The sequence below is a fragment of the Filicampus tigris genome, chromosome 21, assembly GCF_054856515.1.
Source record: "Filicampus tigris isolate MCC_2025a chromosome 21, RoL_Ftig_1.0, whole genome shotgun sequence".
Lineage (NCBI taxonomy): Eukaryota > Metazoa > Chordata > Actinopteri > Syngnathiformes > Syngnathidae > Filicampus > Filicampus tigris.
The window spans coordinates 4,088,312-4,106,200 of record NC_141237.1 but is presented as its reverse complement, the minus strand read 5'-3'; the positions used below and the strand labels follow the sequence as shown (position 1 = coordinate 4,106,200).

Genomic DNA, 17,889 nt, shown 5'->3' with positions numbered 1-17,889 from the left:
AAGAAAAGCTAAAAAAAAAAAAGGAAACGTTTTTGTGATGTTTTGTATCAAAATGATGTATTTTGCAAAAAGAGTTGCAAAAATGTAATTACCCAGGTTACGTGAATACAACATGCGATTTACGAAAACTAGAAAGTAAAAAAACAGAAAAGCTAAAAAAGGGAAAAAAAACGTTACAAAATACCTTGCGATTTCCCAATTTTCTGGAACGTAGCCTCAGCCTCAAAGAAAAATTCACACAACACCGTAATTTCCCAGTTTTATCAAATGTAGCATGAATTCCACAAAATTGACAAAGTGAAAAGTTCCTTGAAAATTAGCTAAACATAGAAACACGGCAAAAACGACGCTTTAGGCTACGGTTTGGTCGACTTATCTCACAGTTCCACAACTTCGCCTTGCTGCTGTGCCACAGCGTGTGCGCGCGCGCGCGTGTTTGTGTGCACACGTGTGAGTTTGCAGTGCGGGACACACATTAATGATTGCGAGGCTTAAACAAACCCTCTGTGGTTGTTCGCCATCGACCCGCTGATCCGCCGATCACAACCGGCTAACGGATACGCGGAGGCCTCGCGCCGTAATTGACTTGCTCTTTGGGACTTCACACAACACACGTGCGGGATTAGCAGCCGCCATTAGCCACGCCCCTGTTGCTCTTTTTTGTCTATTTTTTTTCGTTGTGCTTGGAGTGCTAATTACGAGCTGTAGAGAAGCGTGTGATTGCGGTGGTTGGTTGGAGTCCCCGAGGGGGATCTGTGTTTGGGCTGCCCTTTACGCTGCCTGATTAGAAATGAGGGAGGGGGCCATACAAAATGCTAACATACAATAGAAAACCTCATACGCACACGGGCTAACAATTAGCATCTTTGCTACTATCTTACGATCCTTTAAGCAACTACTATCTAAACACAAAAACGGTTGAATTCTTTTGAATTGTATTCAACGATGTCATTAATGTGTTTTCATCAAACCTAATATTATAGGGTGCCATTTTTCACATTACAAGCGAGCGGTGAGACTGACTTGATGAGGAAGCTTGTTAGCAAACATCCACAGTCACATCATCGCTCGGAGAGACCCCCGTCCCCTGTCCCCGCCCTCATTTTAGCTCAAATAAGCTCATCCTTTTTGGCTTCAACACCATGAAATATGGCCCCTGGGCTTTATTGGCCCGCGTGCGCCATTAAGGGAAGCAGGAAGGTAAAAGTGTGTTTGTGTTTCGGCCTGGACGGATGGCCCGTCATGAGCTCACCCATCGTATCGTCCGGCTGATCGTATTTCCTGATTAACTCAAGCGAAATAAAGTGTTGTTTTTTTGTTGTTTGTTTTTTTTTTTTTTTTTTTCCCAAATGGACGTTCCCTATCTCTTCTTCCCTTTTCCTCGCTCCCTCTCTTTATTTTTTGTTTTTAATTACCGTCGCCATGCCCGATGGCGGATGATGACTTGATTAAGGCTGTCGCGGGCAGTTCCAGTCTCTACCCCGCTGATGGATGACTCCCAAGCTTATTAACTTACTCGCCCCCCCCCCCCCCCCACACACACACACACACACAGCGATCAATAACGTGCCGGACCTCGAAACGCAAGGACGAGGAGAGCGGGGTTGGGTGGGAGGGGGCCACCATGATGGAGAGACACATGATTAGCCCGTGTAGCCAATATGGAGAGAGAGTACAGGTGTATTGATTCGGATGGATTAGGCTCAGTTGCAGTGGCTTAAAAGCTTCCTTTTTTCCTACACTTTTCTTTGTAATTGGACCCGACACTCTGACGCTGACAGTTTATACCACATTTTTAATGCTAACGATGAATGGAAAATGGCAGTTTTGAAGCCAACGTGGCGCAAAAACGACTAAAATCACACAAAGAAATGTTTTGTTTGTCACGTTAAATCACGAAATTTATCACGTCATAAGGTGAACGTTATCGCATTAAAAAGTTACATTTATCACTTTTCAATGTAAAACTTAAGTTGAAATGTGAAGTTTGTCACATTATAACGAGACACTGAACGTATTTCAACATTTCACTTTATTACTTTAACATTTCATGCAAAATGTATCTATTATTTGACGTAGCATAAAACCACGTTTAAAAAGTGTTTTTATTTATTTGATATTCCATTGCCGTCATTTTGCATTACAGGAATGTAATTTTACAAATACTACGAAAAATCACGTATGTAAAAATGCAGCAAATGTAAATATGAACTCTTCAGTCAGAGAAAGTTCTGGCTAAATTGCGACGCAATCGAAGCAAATCGGAACATTCCGTTCTCGTGGGACGGAAAAAAAAACAACCTTTAAAGGTTTCAAGTCAAACCCACCGGTACTTGAGCAACCGCCCGTCTCCTTTTACTTGGGAGACCACCAGGAGACACGGCAGATGAGGAAAGGTCACAAAAAAAACCTTATTCCCAACGGGGTGGCCTCTCCGCTCCACTGGGGCTCTTCAGGAATCAGAGCTCATCACCGAAGATCATTTCGCCGCCAATGGAAGCGCTTCAGCGTGCCGAGAAGCCTTGACATGTCTGAAGGTGACATTCCCGCCATCCCACATTAGGATTGAAAGGAACCGAAAAGGGGCTCATGAAACGCACAATGGGCTTTTTTTTTTTTTTCCCCCTCCACGTGTTACGATATTGATCACGACGTGACGTGATTTCACAGAAAATGGGATATCGGGTGCGTAGTTATTACATCTACTGTATTCATTTATTCCACTACAGCACGGGATTTATTGCAGTTCCTCTTTTTATCGTAAGTCATTCAGCAACTCGGCTGTCCTGTGAAAAACACCTTCCTTTTTTTTTTCACAATTTTCTTATTTTTACGTGAACGGTGTTTCCGCGTTACAGACATCGCATTAACGTGAAAAATTTAAAACATTTCAAAAATTGGACATAAGTGTTTTTCACAGGACAGCGACATTAGGGTATGTTGATTCGATTTGTGAGCAAATGGACAAAATGGAGGACTAAGATTCGATTTTAAAGACATGTGGAAATAGCTTGAAATGAAGCAAAAACGGCTGCTTCAAACCAAAATGGCAGACTCCGTGTCCTTTCAGGCATGGGTTCTTGAGACTTTTTTTGTGGATCTACTCACACTAGACATGTCTACCAAGTTTCATGTTGCTAAATAAAGCTGAGCAAAAAAGCTCTCTACCGCTGCTCTAAATCAACATAACTTTTTTTTTTTATTTTGATATAAATGTAAAACAGTACAGGGACATAATTATGCACACGAGTATACTGACCTCTGTTTCTCCTTTATTTGTGTTGAAGTAAGTGGAAGCTTCCTGCAGGGAAAGAGCCCTTTGAAATGATGCGCACCATTAATGTGACTGGGCTCCATTTCCCAGCCATTGATCTCACAATGCGGAGCTTCCAACCCAACTGACTGCAAGAAGACGACAACCAGAGGAAGACTTAGAACGGCATCAATACAAGAAATCACTGCTTTTTTTTTTTTTTTTGTTTTTTTTTTAAATGACATTGTAAATATTAGATACTGGCCGTCAAGTGACTCACTGGAATTTCAGAATATTCTGCCCCAATAACACTAAAGTGCAGTACATAACCCACATGACTTATGTCCATTTTGTCCGATATTGACGTAATTTCGCAAGAGGTTTTCCAAGTCACCTCAAAGTAACTTCTCCACTCAGCTTTCATCTCGGACGTTTCAAGGATTGATGTCATAAAAGCCATTAAAAAGACAACTTAGAGCAATGTGTGCATGCACACTTAGTGGCTACATTAAATCCCCGCAACAGAAACTTGTCTCAAGTGCAGAAAATTATTGCCGACCTCTGCATTTTTACCCCCTATTTTTTTCACTCCACTGCGATGCACATTATGAGAAATATGGAGCTGCTTTTACCGTATGCACTCCAGCCCGAGCCGTCATCTGTGACTTCTATTAGCCTGCCGCTCAATAGCGCTCTTGTCCTTGGATGTATTGTTTCTATTAACTTTTTTTTCTGGTTTGTTTTAATTAAAAGCGCTGATGGAGTCTTTTTGGGGGGTTGCAGATGTCACAACAACGCTAATGAATTGGCGCTATGTCCGGCAGATGAATCAATGCCGACTGTCTGTATGGCCCCGGCATGAATCAGACTGTTAAAAAAAAAAAAAAAAGCATAAACAGATCAATGGCGCTTTCACGGCTTGCATATTGCTGACATAACCCAATCCTGGCACGTGCGTGTGTGTGGCCACCTTGCAACCAGAGCTGTAACACAAGCTCATTTAGCATATGGCATCTTTACCATCGGTGGGGTAAACACAGTGGGGAGGCGCGGAGGATGGTCAAACACACTAGCACACACATGCCACACACTAAGCCGTTGGAAAGCTTCTTTATCACCCTTTAAAATGGATGAACTTTGTAAGGAATGTACATTTGTGGGCCGAGCGGCGCAAGGGCATGTGTAAAAATGTGCCCAATATTGTACGGACTCTTGTTTGGAGCTAACAATCAAATCCATTGGGCCGCAGAAGCGCCAAACAAAAGTCCATAGAGGATTTGTCCGATTTTAACTACAAAATTGCGCTGCTCATCCCACAAATGCATGTTCCTTATAAATGAGGCATCATTTGAAAGGGTCATAAACATGCTTTCTATCGGCATAAGCTATATTGCCAAGAAGCACCGTTACTAAGAAGAGATAATCCACCATACACACATCATGTGACCATCAGCTGCCTGATCAGGCAGGCCCTCAAGGCCAAAACAAGAGTCCATATAAGATTTATCACGTTTTACAAACATTATGCTTCTCATTCCACAAATGTATGTTACTTACAAGTGGGTTGTCATTTGAAAGGGTCATGTGCAGGCTTTCAATCTGCATTTCCTATATCGGCCAGAAGCACTGGAACAAATATCCTAACTTCAAGGAACACACTGTTACTTCAACCCTTGACTAGTGGGTCACGAGGACGTTGCTATTAGCTGTCAAAGCTTAAACCTTAGTGGAGGCTGCCGATCCTAACAAATCAATGCGTCCCCAACAAGGGGTTCGGATTTCCGACCACACGCCGAGGAGAGGACAGACTCGACAATCATAGCCCAACCCAGGAAAAGGAAGAAAAATAAATAAATAAATCAGACCATTTTTGGTGTTAAGAAGGTTAGACGCCCGGAAGTAGGCAGCTAGCCGGCTCGCAAGCGAGAGGTAACGCGAGGCTATGCAAGTGAGGCCGTAAAGTGGCTGTTAGGGTACATTAGAGGCTCTTTGAAGGCATCATGAATTTTTCAATGAGGGGTGGATGGGCATGGTCGCAACCTTAAACACACCACGGGCCCTTCAGGATACTCTCACCTTTAACCCCTGCTCTCCCTAGGGCCGGGTGGTCACGGTCAATGATCTGCCCGGTAACAGAGGAGTATCACACGGGGTCAAGTGGATGTTTTCACATCCTTAGACTGATTAAGGTGCTAAATAATGGTGTGTGTGTGTGTGTGTTTGGGGGGGGGTGCTCTGACATTGATACAGTAGCATCATCAGCTGATTTATATACAGTAAAATGCATTCAAATGAATGTTGTGTTTTATGCTTCTAAAGTGCCTCTCAGGGGAATCATGTGATTCCTCACAGCAAATCATAAGATAAAAAAGTAATATAGCTTATTAAAAGTATTAGATGATTTTTCCAAAGAAATGTAAATGTCAGTATACAGAGGCTTCACTAAAGGCTGCGGTGGGGGGCGGATGTGTACGCTTGCGGGGCGTCCGTGAGCACGTGTGTGTAAATGGACTTAGTTTAGGCGGGATTAGCTGCGCTAACAGAGGCAAAGACATGCAGGACGTGCGTGTGCTGGGCGGCAGGATTTTCCATATGCTGCAAAGCCTTCCCTCGGGGACCAACACATGCCACTCAACTGCACTGGATCAACATGAACACTACAAAAGAAATGTTTGGAAAATATTTTTTTAGACTTTAAAAAAATATATAATTTGTAGTAGTATATAAAACATAGCTAGCTAGCTTTATGCTAACACATAATGGAAAAGCCTATTGACTGGCTCGCAACTAACATGGTAGTAGCATAATGCACAAACTTGCTGAACAGCAAACAAGTGCAAGAAATCATTTTGTGCATGTTTTCACAAAACCCAACTTCAATAACTTAAATATTATACTACCATATGTTTTCCTACATGTTATTCAAATCCACAAACTAAATGGTTGGCTCACTCACCTGAGTTAACAAAAGTTGGTCGTGGATGCGTCTATTAAGAAAAGACCATTACAACGGCAGCTTGTCCAATTAAGCCATTATACGCGTTTTAACCACTATTATTAAGCATTGAATACGTCCATTTTATTAAGGGCACAAATTTACAAAATCCTCATGCACTTTAAACGAGCTATCAACGTTGTGGACCAAATAAACCAAATAAATCACATGTTTATCTACTTTTGAAATCGATGTCGTGGCGGCCATAACACTTTCTTCTTCACGATTCCAGCCTGGGTGTTGTAAGCGCTGTTGAACATGTCTGTCACCTTGTGGGTAACAATGGTATTACACCTCTCAGTGGTTCAGCAGCGGTAAACATTTTCAAAAATTAATCGAGGGCCACTCCGAGTGTGGGTCATGGGCCGCCAGTTGTGCATCCATGTTTCATGAGAAAGTAAGATTATATTATTTCATCATTTAAATGGTAAAAAATCTGGCCGATTATTATTATTTTGAAAAAGCCCAATATCAGCCATGTGTATTTAGGCCGGACGATTTATCAATTGGGCAACCAATATTTGAACAGAAGCAGGGGAATGAGGAACAAGGCATGTAGAGAAATCATAACAGTACTCACAGGCATATATTCTATATCCTCTGTGAGAAATGACTAATATTACTTCTGCTCTTACACCAGGTACAAAATATTATGAACAGTACCATACGCCAACTGCAAGGCCATAAAAATTGCTATTTTTGTCTTGTGTACTAAATGTAATGCTGTTCCAGTCGCAGTATAAAAAGGGTTCTCTGAGGCGCACCTGAGGAAACCTGAGTGGAAGAGTGTGGAACAAGTTGAATGATAAAGGCGAGTGTCGGCCTTACGAGCACGTCGGAGCCCCTCCCACGTGAGTGGACCCCATTCCCAACTGCTATCATCTTTTTAGCACACTCACTTGTCTTATCGTGAATGGAGGGACAGAGGGGGCCGGAACATGTCGCCCCACGGGAGTACAGTGAATCCCTACTGAAGCCCCCGTGGAGCAGGGTGAGGCCATCTGCCCCCTTCTCCTTCTTGGGAGTCAAGTATTGGCTCTATACGACTATGACTTTTAATATCAATATAGACATAAACGCTGATGTCTAAATGGGCCAATTAGGGGCGAGTGTGGGCGGGGCTCGGGTGTGCAGGATCTCCCTGATTGTCATTCTCTCTCTCTCTCTCTCTCTCTCCCGCTCCCTTTCTTTCCTTTGTCTCTCATCCTATCCTGCCGCAAAGTGAGGAGGTAGTGGGGGTGCACTTTTCTTGGCGGAGGCCCCCCAGGGGCTCCTATACATGGCAAGGAAGGAGGTCCGCTCCAATCATGTACTTGTTTGAGCTTCCACAGTTGTCCTATTTGAAGGTGACCCTTCATCCCGACAAGCCTGCCGTGCATCCAGCCATTCATCAATGTATCCGACCACCTATATTCTGTACATACATCGATCTATCTATCATGTATAGGTGCATCTATTTATTGAACATATCTCTGATCTGTCCATCCGTGTATCAGTTTGTACATTTCAAAACTTTTTCCAACATTCATGTGACCTATAACAAAAAATCTGGAAATCTTTTAGAGAGCTGACATAAAAAATAAACAACTTGCATGTGGTTGCAGAAGTGTGCACACCCTTGGCCCAGTTGTTAAATAGCGCACACCTGCCACCACTTTAAGTGCCTCTGACTATCCTGAAATAAAGTTCTGATGGTCCCGTAGGCTTTTCCTGACATTTTTGTCACATCACATCTTACAGCACAAGCCATTGTCCACTGAGCGCTTCCACACACCAGAGGGATGTCGGTGTTCAAACGTATTAGTCAGGAGAACGCTGTAACTCTCTGTCTATCAGTCAGTCAGTGAGACATGTGGTGACAGAGTGCGAGGGCAGATGTCAGTCAGGCTGTTTCATTGTGCTTGTGGCAGTCGAGCAACTCGAAGCACAACACACTATTGTCATTCATTTGCTCCACGGGGACTTGTTTCATTTACACCCCGCTTCTTACTGCAGCGTCACACGTGCAGCTACAACGGTTGAGTATGTATATGTTGAAAAACACTAACTGCAAGGTTATTTAGTTGCACCTTGGTGTTAGTTTTCATCATATAAAACTGAGCATTATTTTTAATGCACTTTAAAAAAAAAGAAAATGTACTCGTGTTTATGTTGTGTCCTGGTAGTACGTTTGCCATGAACATGCCACAAATCATGCTTGGATTTTTTTTATTAGTTCTTTGTCAAAATTATAAATAAAAGTGGCCACTTCTTCAGTGGAAATATGATCAGACATTTTAAATTAGAAAAATGAAATAACTTTTGTTCCTGAAGCCTAAATAATAACACAGCGCTGTTGGAAATGACAAATGAAATACAAATAATCCACAGCACTGATCACATCAATATAAACATTTTAGCACGCGTTTGCTTGATAATTGGAATTATGGTGTGCCTTATAGAGCAAAATCTTTTCAAACAGTTCACAATTTTAAACCATCTAAAAGCAAGTTTACATTTTTCAAACAGTATAAATAGGATAATAAACTTGGTTGGCTTTAGTTCCACGGACGATACTCCGGATTTAAACGCTTAATTCCAGGGTATGCTTGGAAGTTTATCTCGGCGTTTCTTTGACTTTTTGCATTGTCCAAAAGAGATTCCTCCGCTGATCCATTTTCTGGAGTGAGAATTGTGCTGTCCAAGATTTGCCTGGCTTAAAAAAGAAAAAGAAACAAAACCATTTTAAATATTAAATGCAGCATATTTCACATGTGGAGAAACAAATTTAAAAAAAAACCATCTATTATGACGTGTTTAATTCAGTTGGACATCATTACTCCATTTTACAACAGGCATTTATTTCGACTTCACAAAGAAAAGAATACCGCTACGGTTAAATATCACACGAAAAAAAATGACGTTCACAAACAAATCTTTTAAATGCCTTAAAAGCCAAGCTGAAATAAAACGTTTGTAGCTACACATCGATGTAATTCGTTACTTTTATGGCTTTTGGCGTGGTTCTTGAGCTCAGGCTCCTCCTGGAAGGAAGCCCCGCATAGGTCGCAAGGGAACGGCTTGTCCCGGGCGTGAGTCCGCCGGACGTGGCTGTCGTGGGCAGCGTGGGAGGCGAAGGCCTTGCCGCAGTGCTTGCACTTGAAGGGCCGCTCTCCAGAGTGCTGGCGGATGTGTGTGCGCAAAATGCTGGAGGCAGTGAAGGCCTGAAGTGGAGGGCGAAGGAGAAAAAAAAAAAAGACACACACACACACACACACAAAATTTAATTATATATACATTCATAAGTAAATTTCGTATCCATGTTAATTTAATTATAATACGCTTAATTCCATTTGAGTGTAAACGAAAACAATCGATCCAGGACCAGTGATTTATATATCTAATCAGGAAATTAATTAAAAGTACATTTAATGACGTTTGTGGCTGCCTACAAAAAACAAAACGTGCCCAATTCAATAGAGCAATTTGTTGATGACTTGTGGAAGTTGAATTTATTTAATATGATGTGTAATGAAGCCATCTTGTTGTTACTGGAAATCATCGTTTTGAGCTGGTAAATAATATTTTTTAAAAGGTGATAAAATAGTTCCACTTAGAAGGCTCATTTATGTCTTTTTTGACCGTCTATAAAATTAAAATTTGATGAGTCATTTGTCTTCTCTGTTTAATTAATGTGCTTAGTTTTGTTTTGTTGCTAATGGCCTTAATATCCCAGATCAGGCAATTAAGTAGCTACTTCCTCAGAACTTTGATTTGTCTTTAGAGGCTTTTAAAAAGAAAAATATGATACCACATTTAATATACAATCACTTGTTAAACTCTCCTACAAGTGAAATCTAATTAAAATGCTCATTTATTTGTTTTAAAGCCATCGTTTTTTATAAAAATATATATTGTACATTTGACAGGAAATGTCACATTTTCAATGGTGCAAAACTATAGATTTGATTTGGTAATTCACATTTTTAATCACGCAATGAAGTAGTTCTACTGTGCTGCATTTGTCTTTTTTTCTGGCTGTCGAAAATTATTGTTTGTAATTTTTATGTGAAAGTTACATTAAAGTTACATTTGCTTAACTAGTTGTCGGATTAAAAAGAAAAACAAAATCACATGAAGCTTTACAATATTAAAAAAAAACATCGTTCGAGGCTGAGTAGTTTCGCTTAGAACGATCAGTTATGTCTTTTGGATGTTTTGTAAACAAACAGTTAAATAAAATATACATGTTAATTTACTGTGGAACATGAATTTATTTATTAGGTTTAATTCAATTTCAGTGATAACGAAACATCATTTCGAATCTTGATCATATTTCTAATCAGGTGGGAAGTAGTTCCACTTCAGAACATTTTTTTGTGTGTCGTGTTAAAAATGAAACGTAGTATAAACTAATACGTACAACCATGTTATAATTTCTTGCCAAAATTAAATTGGATTTATATCCTTTATTTCATTTTTGAGTTCGGACAAATAATCGTCTAGTTAGTGAGATAAAATATGCACGAACAGGTCAAGCGAGGATACCAGGCAGTCACTCGGAGATTACGTTTAACAAAACATTCGCCGAGTGTGTTAAAAGACTAAAAGGGGAAGATGCAATGTGAGAGAAGAAGAAAAAGAACAAAAAGGACTTCTGCTCATTCTACGGTCGTAAATTAAACGTATAATGTGGCGAGACAAAAGGGTGGGTGTACATCTGGCGATAATTAGCATGTAAGTGTGTCGCCGAAGTGTACCCGCGGAGGGACACAATGGCCTCACGCCGAATGCGCCGTAAAACAAGGAAGTGGGGAAGCATGAGTGACAATACCGCACAAACATGGCGGATTAAAACACGTATACCATCTCCAAGGCCTTCACACTAGATTGTTGATTTAAAATATAGCCATTCTTTCTTTCTGTGTTCTATTTTGGAAAAATATATTTTCACCTTGTTGCAGTACACACACTTGTACGGACGTTCTCCAGAGTGGACTCGCATGTGTTTGTTGAGGCTGGACGACTGAGAAAAACTTTTTCCACACACTGTGCACTGCAATATAGCAACAAATCATTTCATCATTGTTCATAATGCAGTAATCTGATGACAATAAACATAGAATAAATAGGTTAAATAAAAGAATCTTCCACTAATTCCAATGCATTTCAAGCCATTTGCTACTGCTTCGACTGCAATTCATTTTTTTATGATTGATTTACTTGATGAAAAACTTTGAGATTCCATTGTATTTTAGCATGTGATGTATAAATGAAATTTAATTTTGAAATAGTCCTCATATGAAGCATTACAAATGTTTTTATTTTATCTTTATGACAACATTGAAGCATAATTGAAGTACCTTGTGCGGCCGGTGTTTCTCGTGCACGTGGAGGATGTGTATGCGCAGGCGATCCCTCTTCTCGAAAGAACGACTGCACAGGTGGCACGGGAACTTGCGGTCTCCCCGGTCCACGCATCGCGTGTACTTCAGGTGCTTGTCCCGGTAATACTTGTAGGCAAACACCTTGCCGCACCGGTCGCACTTGAAGCCTTCGCCGGCATCTGGAAAATAAATAAATAAATAATGTTGTTTTTTTTGTTTTTTTTAAAAAAAGGTCATTGTGCTGCTCCTTATTGTGTGCCCGCTTGGCCACTAGGGGGGCGGTATACTGTAATGCAGTCACAGACAGAGAAAAGACACCTCTCAGTGACTCAGTAAGTTGGAATGATCAGTCATTTCTTCGCAGATAATCAAGAATATATGCCTGTGAGTATGGTGATATTGTCTGTCTATATGTGTTGCTCACCGGTTTTGTTCAAATATCCTAATACCTATGCTAAGCGTTGGTAAATACAAGGGACACTGCATTTTTTTTTTCCATTGGTGACAATCTCACCTTCAGCGGCAGGTAGGGTGTCTTTGTCCTCGTCGGGACCCCTGAGGGCGAGCGGGATGCCCAAGAACTGCACGTAGCCGTCTCCATACCATACCAGGAGCTCCTGCTCGGCTCTGATCTCCTTGCAGGCTTCATAGAAGATCTGGCCCTTGACCTGCATCGCCGCCAGGTTCTGCTCGTCGGCGAAGCGGGCACACTTGACCAGCGACATCCAGTTGCCCGAGCCGCCGCGGCCGTCCACAAAGTGACTCAAGCGGCCATTCTCGAACACCTGCGGAAAACACAGTTCGTCACAGAGGATAAGGAATATATGCCCGTGAGTATTGTTATGTTTCTGCACTCTGTTCCCCGACGTCTTACCTCCCACATGAGGGTGTTGTCGTCGTAGGTCTTCATCTCGCTGGTGTTGACCAGTTTCCCCAGGAAGGGTCCGAAGCGCGTGCCTTTGGGAACGCTGCTTTTGGCGTTGGTGAACACGCCGCAGTGAGATACGCTGCCCCAGGATGCCTGCACGATGCTCAGACCTGCAAAGAGAACGTTGCTCACGTTCCAGCACGCAACAGAAAAGTGCACTGTGGTGACTTTTGTAGGGGGGCTCACCCTCAGGAAGGTCCAGTGCGTCCTTGTCCAGGGGGAGGGCGGTACAGTCTGGAAGGGAATCAGAGTAAAGTGGATTACACATTAATTGATCATAAAAAAATGGATCATATGAGTGTATATACAGTCACATACATATTTACATTTTTTTACCTAATTAGTGATTATATATTACAATACTGTAATTCTGACTACCTCATTTGTTGATTAAAAAAATATGTTGATTTTAAAATTAATTTGTCGATGTTTTACACCTTAAACCTGACTTTTAAATTGATTTTACCCAAATAATTACCTTTTTTTTTGTTTGTGTTTGTTTGCTTTTTTTTTTTTTTTTTTTTTTTACAACTAGATTTGCCCTTTTTTTCCAAAACCCGACTCATTTTTTAAACCAGATTTTCTTGAGCAGAATTTTAGATATCTGCCTTTATTTATTCATTTATTGTCAGAATACTGAATTATTCTTAATGATGCAAATTCGTCCGTCGGCATAATGAGTTAAAAACGAACGCAAATTAAAATACATTGTTGTAAAACCCAGTTTTGCTTTGTACCTGGTTTGTCCGGCAGGTTCACCCCGGAAATCGCGTGTCCTCCGCCGCCACCGCCTCGCTCCGGGGCCGCCGAGTATCCGTACAGCACCGCGAACAAGTCATCCTCGCTGAAGTTGAAGCGGCCTCTCTTCTCGGGGGACCGGGCCACGCTTGGGAACATCTGCTTGGCGGGCGAGGCGGAGGCGGAGGCGGAGGCGGAGGCGGAGACGGCCGGACTGCTAATACTCAAATCCGAAAGCGAGATAGGACCTGAGGCGTGCTCGCTCACCACCGCGGCCAGCTCCTCCGGCTTGGACGAGCACAGCGGGTGACCTGGCGCCAGGTGTCCTACGTAAGGCAGCCCCGGGCCGGCTAACATGTGCTGCTGCTGCTGCTGTTGGAGGTAAGGGTTGAGCAAAAGCGCGGAGGTGGACTTGACGGAGTGAAGGAGGCCGTGAGTCCGGGGGAAGAGGTCCATGTATGGGTGGTGGTGGTGGTGGTGGTGGTGGAGAGGGGCGGGGAAGAAGCCCCGGGCGGGACTGGTCTTGAGCATGTCCGCCTGCTGGCTCCTGTCCTTGGGCACTGAAGGGAAGCTGGACAGGGTGAGCAACATCAGGGATGGAACTCTGTCCTAATTAAAAGGAGACATGTTGGAACACTAATTGAGCACTTTAACACTTAATTTAGTTCATTCTGTTGTGAAAATTAATCAATGATTTTTTTTTTTTTAAATCAACATGGTATATTTTTACACTGCCGTTTTGCACGAAATGTTAAAAAGCTTTGTGATTATCTGCAAAGACTGCTATATGAAATCAAGTTTAGTTATATCCAGAAAAAGGTTAATTTAACTGCAAGAGTATGTTAATCAAACGACATTTTGCTTAGATAAAAAGACATGATGCATACTCAAATGTTTTTAGGTTTAAAAATATGTTCAATCCAGAATATCTTTAGCATATCTGCCCACTTCTCTGTGATTTTTTTATGAGAAGTGTTTGGTGTTTGGATTTCTTTTTAAGTTTAATTAACCAAAACACAGAAGACGGTTTATCTGCTTGAAGAAATATTGATTTAATAACATTTTGCTCAAATAAAAGGACATCATACCAAAACGTCATTTTTTTTAGGACCCCCAAAAAGTTTAATCCAAATTTTCTTCCTCCGCACCCCCAAAAAGAACACACTCATCCATCACTGCTGTGAGAGTATTTAAGAAGTTCAAAGACATACAAATCAGGGCCATGACACTCATTTAGGCCCACCAGAACAGATTTATTTGAAAGAAGTCTGCAACTAGAAAATCATTAACATACACATAAAAAATGAAAATAGCAAAACAGTTGATAAAAACTGTGTTTTTAAAGAAGTAAATCTTACCTTGTTGCCAATTTAGAGGCGTTGCACAGTGAAGCTTGCAGTCATAACCCCCCCCCACACACACATCGGAATAATCTTCTGCAAGTGGACCAGACTGTGAGTGTGTGTGAGAGTTTGCGGTTATCTGAGGGCATCCGCGTTGATCCGTTGATGAGGATGCTTCCCCCTTCCTATTGGCTCCTATATCTCAATAATGCCCCTTTCTCTCTCTCTCCAGGGACGACCCATCCTGTTAACTTGAAGACATTTACATATGACCCCCTCCTCCATAAAAAATGTTGATCTTATCTCTAGAAAGGCCCCCTCACTCCCTGGAAGACAAATGTTTGCTTTTGAGGCAAACAAAGAGGCAAAAATAAGTTTACACTTATTGTAGCTTATTTGTGTTCGTGTAAAGTTTAATTAAATACAGCTATTTTTCTATGGAGAACACATTAAAAGTCCTTTTAGTTAAAAACATTCAGAGCTAAAAAAAAAATAGAAGAGAAAGAAAAATCATATCAATGGTAAATGTTCATAAGAATTAGTAAATGGGATTTAACTAAGTCTCGACAGTATTTGTAAGGTGTTTTTTCTGTCCTTGCAGTGGAAGGACATTACCAGTTGGTGGCAGCAACGAGCTATTAAGCTGCTTTGCCAAGCGACAATAGACACCACAAAAGTAGAACAAGGACAGACAATACATTAGGTACAGTCGTGTTTTGTGCTCACGTTTTCTGTTAGCAGGGTTTGTGGCGTGAAAATGTTACCCCCCAAAAAGTATGCTGGCTTCCTTTGCTCGAGGAATCAATAAAAGGCAGCGCGGTGAAAAATCTCAATAACAGAATTCTTTATTTACAAGGCAAATAGCATCAGCGAAGCCATATTAGTTGACAAGTTGCATAACTGTGGTTTTTAACTTCTCATGTCACTTTGCATAAAACGCTCACTCACTCGCACACACTTGGGTTTGCAAAGGGCGGGTGGGGGGGGGGTACAGTGTGATTCTTGTGAACAATGCAGGAGAAAACACGCACGCACGCGCACACAACAAGCTGTGGAAAAGCAAAGAAGCGTTCCTGGGAAAAAGTCTGTTATTATAATACATGAGCATATAACGCTTCCTTGTGGATCATAATGACGCAACCGGTTCGTTTTGTACAAGTCATTATACAAATGTATACACACGGCCACATAATATACAAGAGCGGACGAGATCTAAGGCATTTTGCTAGATTTTTTTTTTTTTTTTTTTGGTCTTTTTTTTTTTTTTTTGTAGCTCTAGGAAATTGGCAGACAATACAAAAGGGCATTACAAGTAGGAAAAGCAGTTTTTGGAGGCAGGGTGGGGGTCAGAAAGTGATCATTGCACCTGCACATGGCTTCTCCACACGTTCTTTGGAAACAATTTTGCAACGGGCTTGGATAAAAACGCTTCAAAATGGCTCAAGAAGGCTCATTTGATACAATCAAAAATGGTGTTTGTCGAGGACCGCCTAGGAAATCGCACTGGGCCCTTCGGTGCGAGCTCGCCAAAAGAAGTCGTCAGCGATACGTTCAACAAACGCCGTCTCTGATTGGACCCTGTTGACCTGACATCATCGGTATTATCAGAAGCGTGTCAAAAATCAAAATTCGGAATCCCAATTGAGGTGCGTGAGGGTTATTTGGCTTTTCTCCATGAAGCGTGGCAGCACATCAAAAGGGTGGGGAACCGTTTTCCGTTTCTCCAAGAGACATTACCTTTATTTAACAAATAGGATTCAGTATGTTTTGGGTGACTTAAATGTTGAATTCATTTCAAGACCCCGTTTGTAATCCAAAACATTCATCTCAAATCACGATTCCCCATTGAAATGAATGGAAATGCATTAATACTTTTGAGCCGCAATGTGCTCCCGAAATTTTTTTTTTTCCCCACAGAGGATAAAAAATATCTGCCCGTGAGTCTACATGTGTTGCTGCGCTGTTTGTGTTCAAATTGCCAACGCTTAAAGGGCACTGCGACGTGGATGCTATTTTTAAGCCTGTCTATGGTGTTTTGCATTTTGTGTTCGCATTAAGCTAGTGGACTATCCTAAGGCAAAAGAACAGAACACTGTAAAAACGTTTTTGGGGGGCTGAAACAGTCATTTAAATTGGACCCACTTTAAAATATAAATTGACATTTATGGCTGAAAATTTAGTTAGCACAGCAAAGAAGTTTGCTCCAAAACAATTTGCTGACTTGTTTTTGTTCTGCATATATTGTTGCCTTGAAATTTTGAGTCCACCCAACAATTTTTGGGGGTGAAGTTGCATAATTCTCTTTGCTTTATGTTTCATTTATTTCAAATTGGCGAAGCAATAAGCAACCTTTTTCCCCCGCCCCAAAAAAACTTGTGACGTTCGCTGCCACCATCAAGCGCTTGTATGACATTTTGGCAAAGCAATTGTCACAAGGGCCACTGACGTCATTGAGGGTTCTGTGTGAAAGGCACTGGCGAATACATTTCGCTTGAAGGGAGCAATACTAAAACAACGCAATGGACCAATCGTTAATTATGCACTGTGAGAAATTTGGGCGGGTTAAAATGTTCATTTACAATAATGTTAAAATGTTCCAAGAAACGCAGGTTCCCCACCCCTGAAATTTAACCGTTATAAAAAAAGTGCGGCACAAAAGAGTCGCGCGCCATTTTAGGTGACTCACTGCCTGAGGACATTTCAATATGGCTGTCTGTCTGTCAAGAGCCAATGCTGCATAATCTAAAACGCGCGTGTGTGTGTGTGTGTGTGTGTGTTGAACGACATAAAAAAAAAGGGCGTTTTAATACTGCATTGCACAGCCAAAAAAGGTGTCCTTATTTTCAATTATTTAAGAAACTGTACAAAAAATACAAAAAAAAAAAAAGTTATTGCTTGTTTACATGACACCAAAATGCACCTAGCAGCTTGTATGAGGCGTTTTTAAATGTTTTTTTAAAATTCCAGACAACATAGAAAGCACTTTTTTTTTTTTTTTTTTTTTTAAATTGAAAGTTATTTTATGGCTGTGTTGACTCGACCGATTCTTGTTTGGTGGTGGTCTACGCTAAAGGCAAGAGAAGCAAGAAGCGATATCATCTGTACACTGTATACACCACGGCCCCGCCCTGTTCTGCTTTGTACCGGATGCGCTGAAAACAAAGAAACGTAACCAAGTAAGCAGATAGGGTGTGCCACACCCCGCAAAATTTAAAAAAAAAAAAAAAAAAAAAAAAAAAAAAAAAAAAAAAAAAAAAATCCAACAA

General features: G+C 41.3%; 2 protein-coding genes across 6 annotated transcripts in view; both read right to left on the bottom strand.

Annotated features, from left to right (window-relative positions):
• Positions 1-6,492, bottom strand: part of slco5a1 (solute carrier organic anion transporter family member 5A1) — a 30,056-nt gene extending 23,564 nt beyond the window's left edge. Inside the window, exons 1-3 of one of the 4 annotated variants that reach the window (XM_086020297.1) lie at positions 6,429-6,492; positions 3,260-3,402; positions 2,328-2,531 (exon numbers count right to left, since the gene is read on the bottom strand). The gene's annotated coding sequence lies outside the window, so the exon portion shown is untranslated. Of the gene's footprint in view, positions 1-2,327; positions 2,532-3,259; positions 3,403-6,209 lie in introns of all 4 variants that reach the window. The other 3 variants (XM_086020295.1, XM_086020296.1, XM_086020298.1) reach the window with 3 other exon arrangements.
• A 1,965-nt stretch (positions 6,493-8,457) lies between these two features.
• On the bottom strand, positions 8,458-17,845 carry prdm14 (PR domain containing 14). 2 transcript variants are annotated; one of them, XM_086021489.1, is made up of 9 exons: positions 14,639-17,845; positions 13,280-13,889; positions 12,729-12,776; positions 12,489-12,652; positions 12,129-12,399; positions 11,591-11,793; positions 11,182-11,283; positions 9,232-9,451; positions 8,458-8,939 (listed from the first exon to the last, which is right to left on the bottom strand). In XM_086021489.1, exons 2-9 carry the CDS (start codon positions 13,869-13,871, stop codon positions 8,845-8,847), a joined length of 1,695 nt encoding a protein of 564 aa, XP_085877615.1. In that variant the 5' UTR covers positions 13,872-13,889; positions 14,639-17,845; the 3' UTR covers positions 8,458-8,844. The 2 variants fall into 2 exon arrangements, with proteins under 2 accessions (XP_085877615.1, XP_085877614.1); XM_086021488.1 differs by having other exon boundaries at positions 8,458-8,943; positions 14,639-15,131.
• Positions 17,846-17,889: the final 44 nt, after the last annotated feature.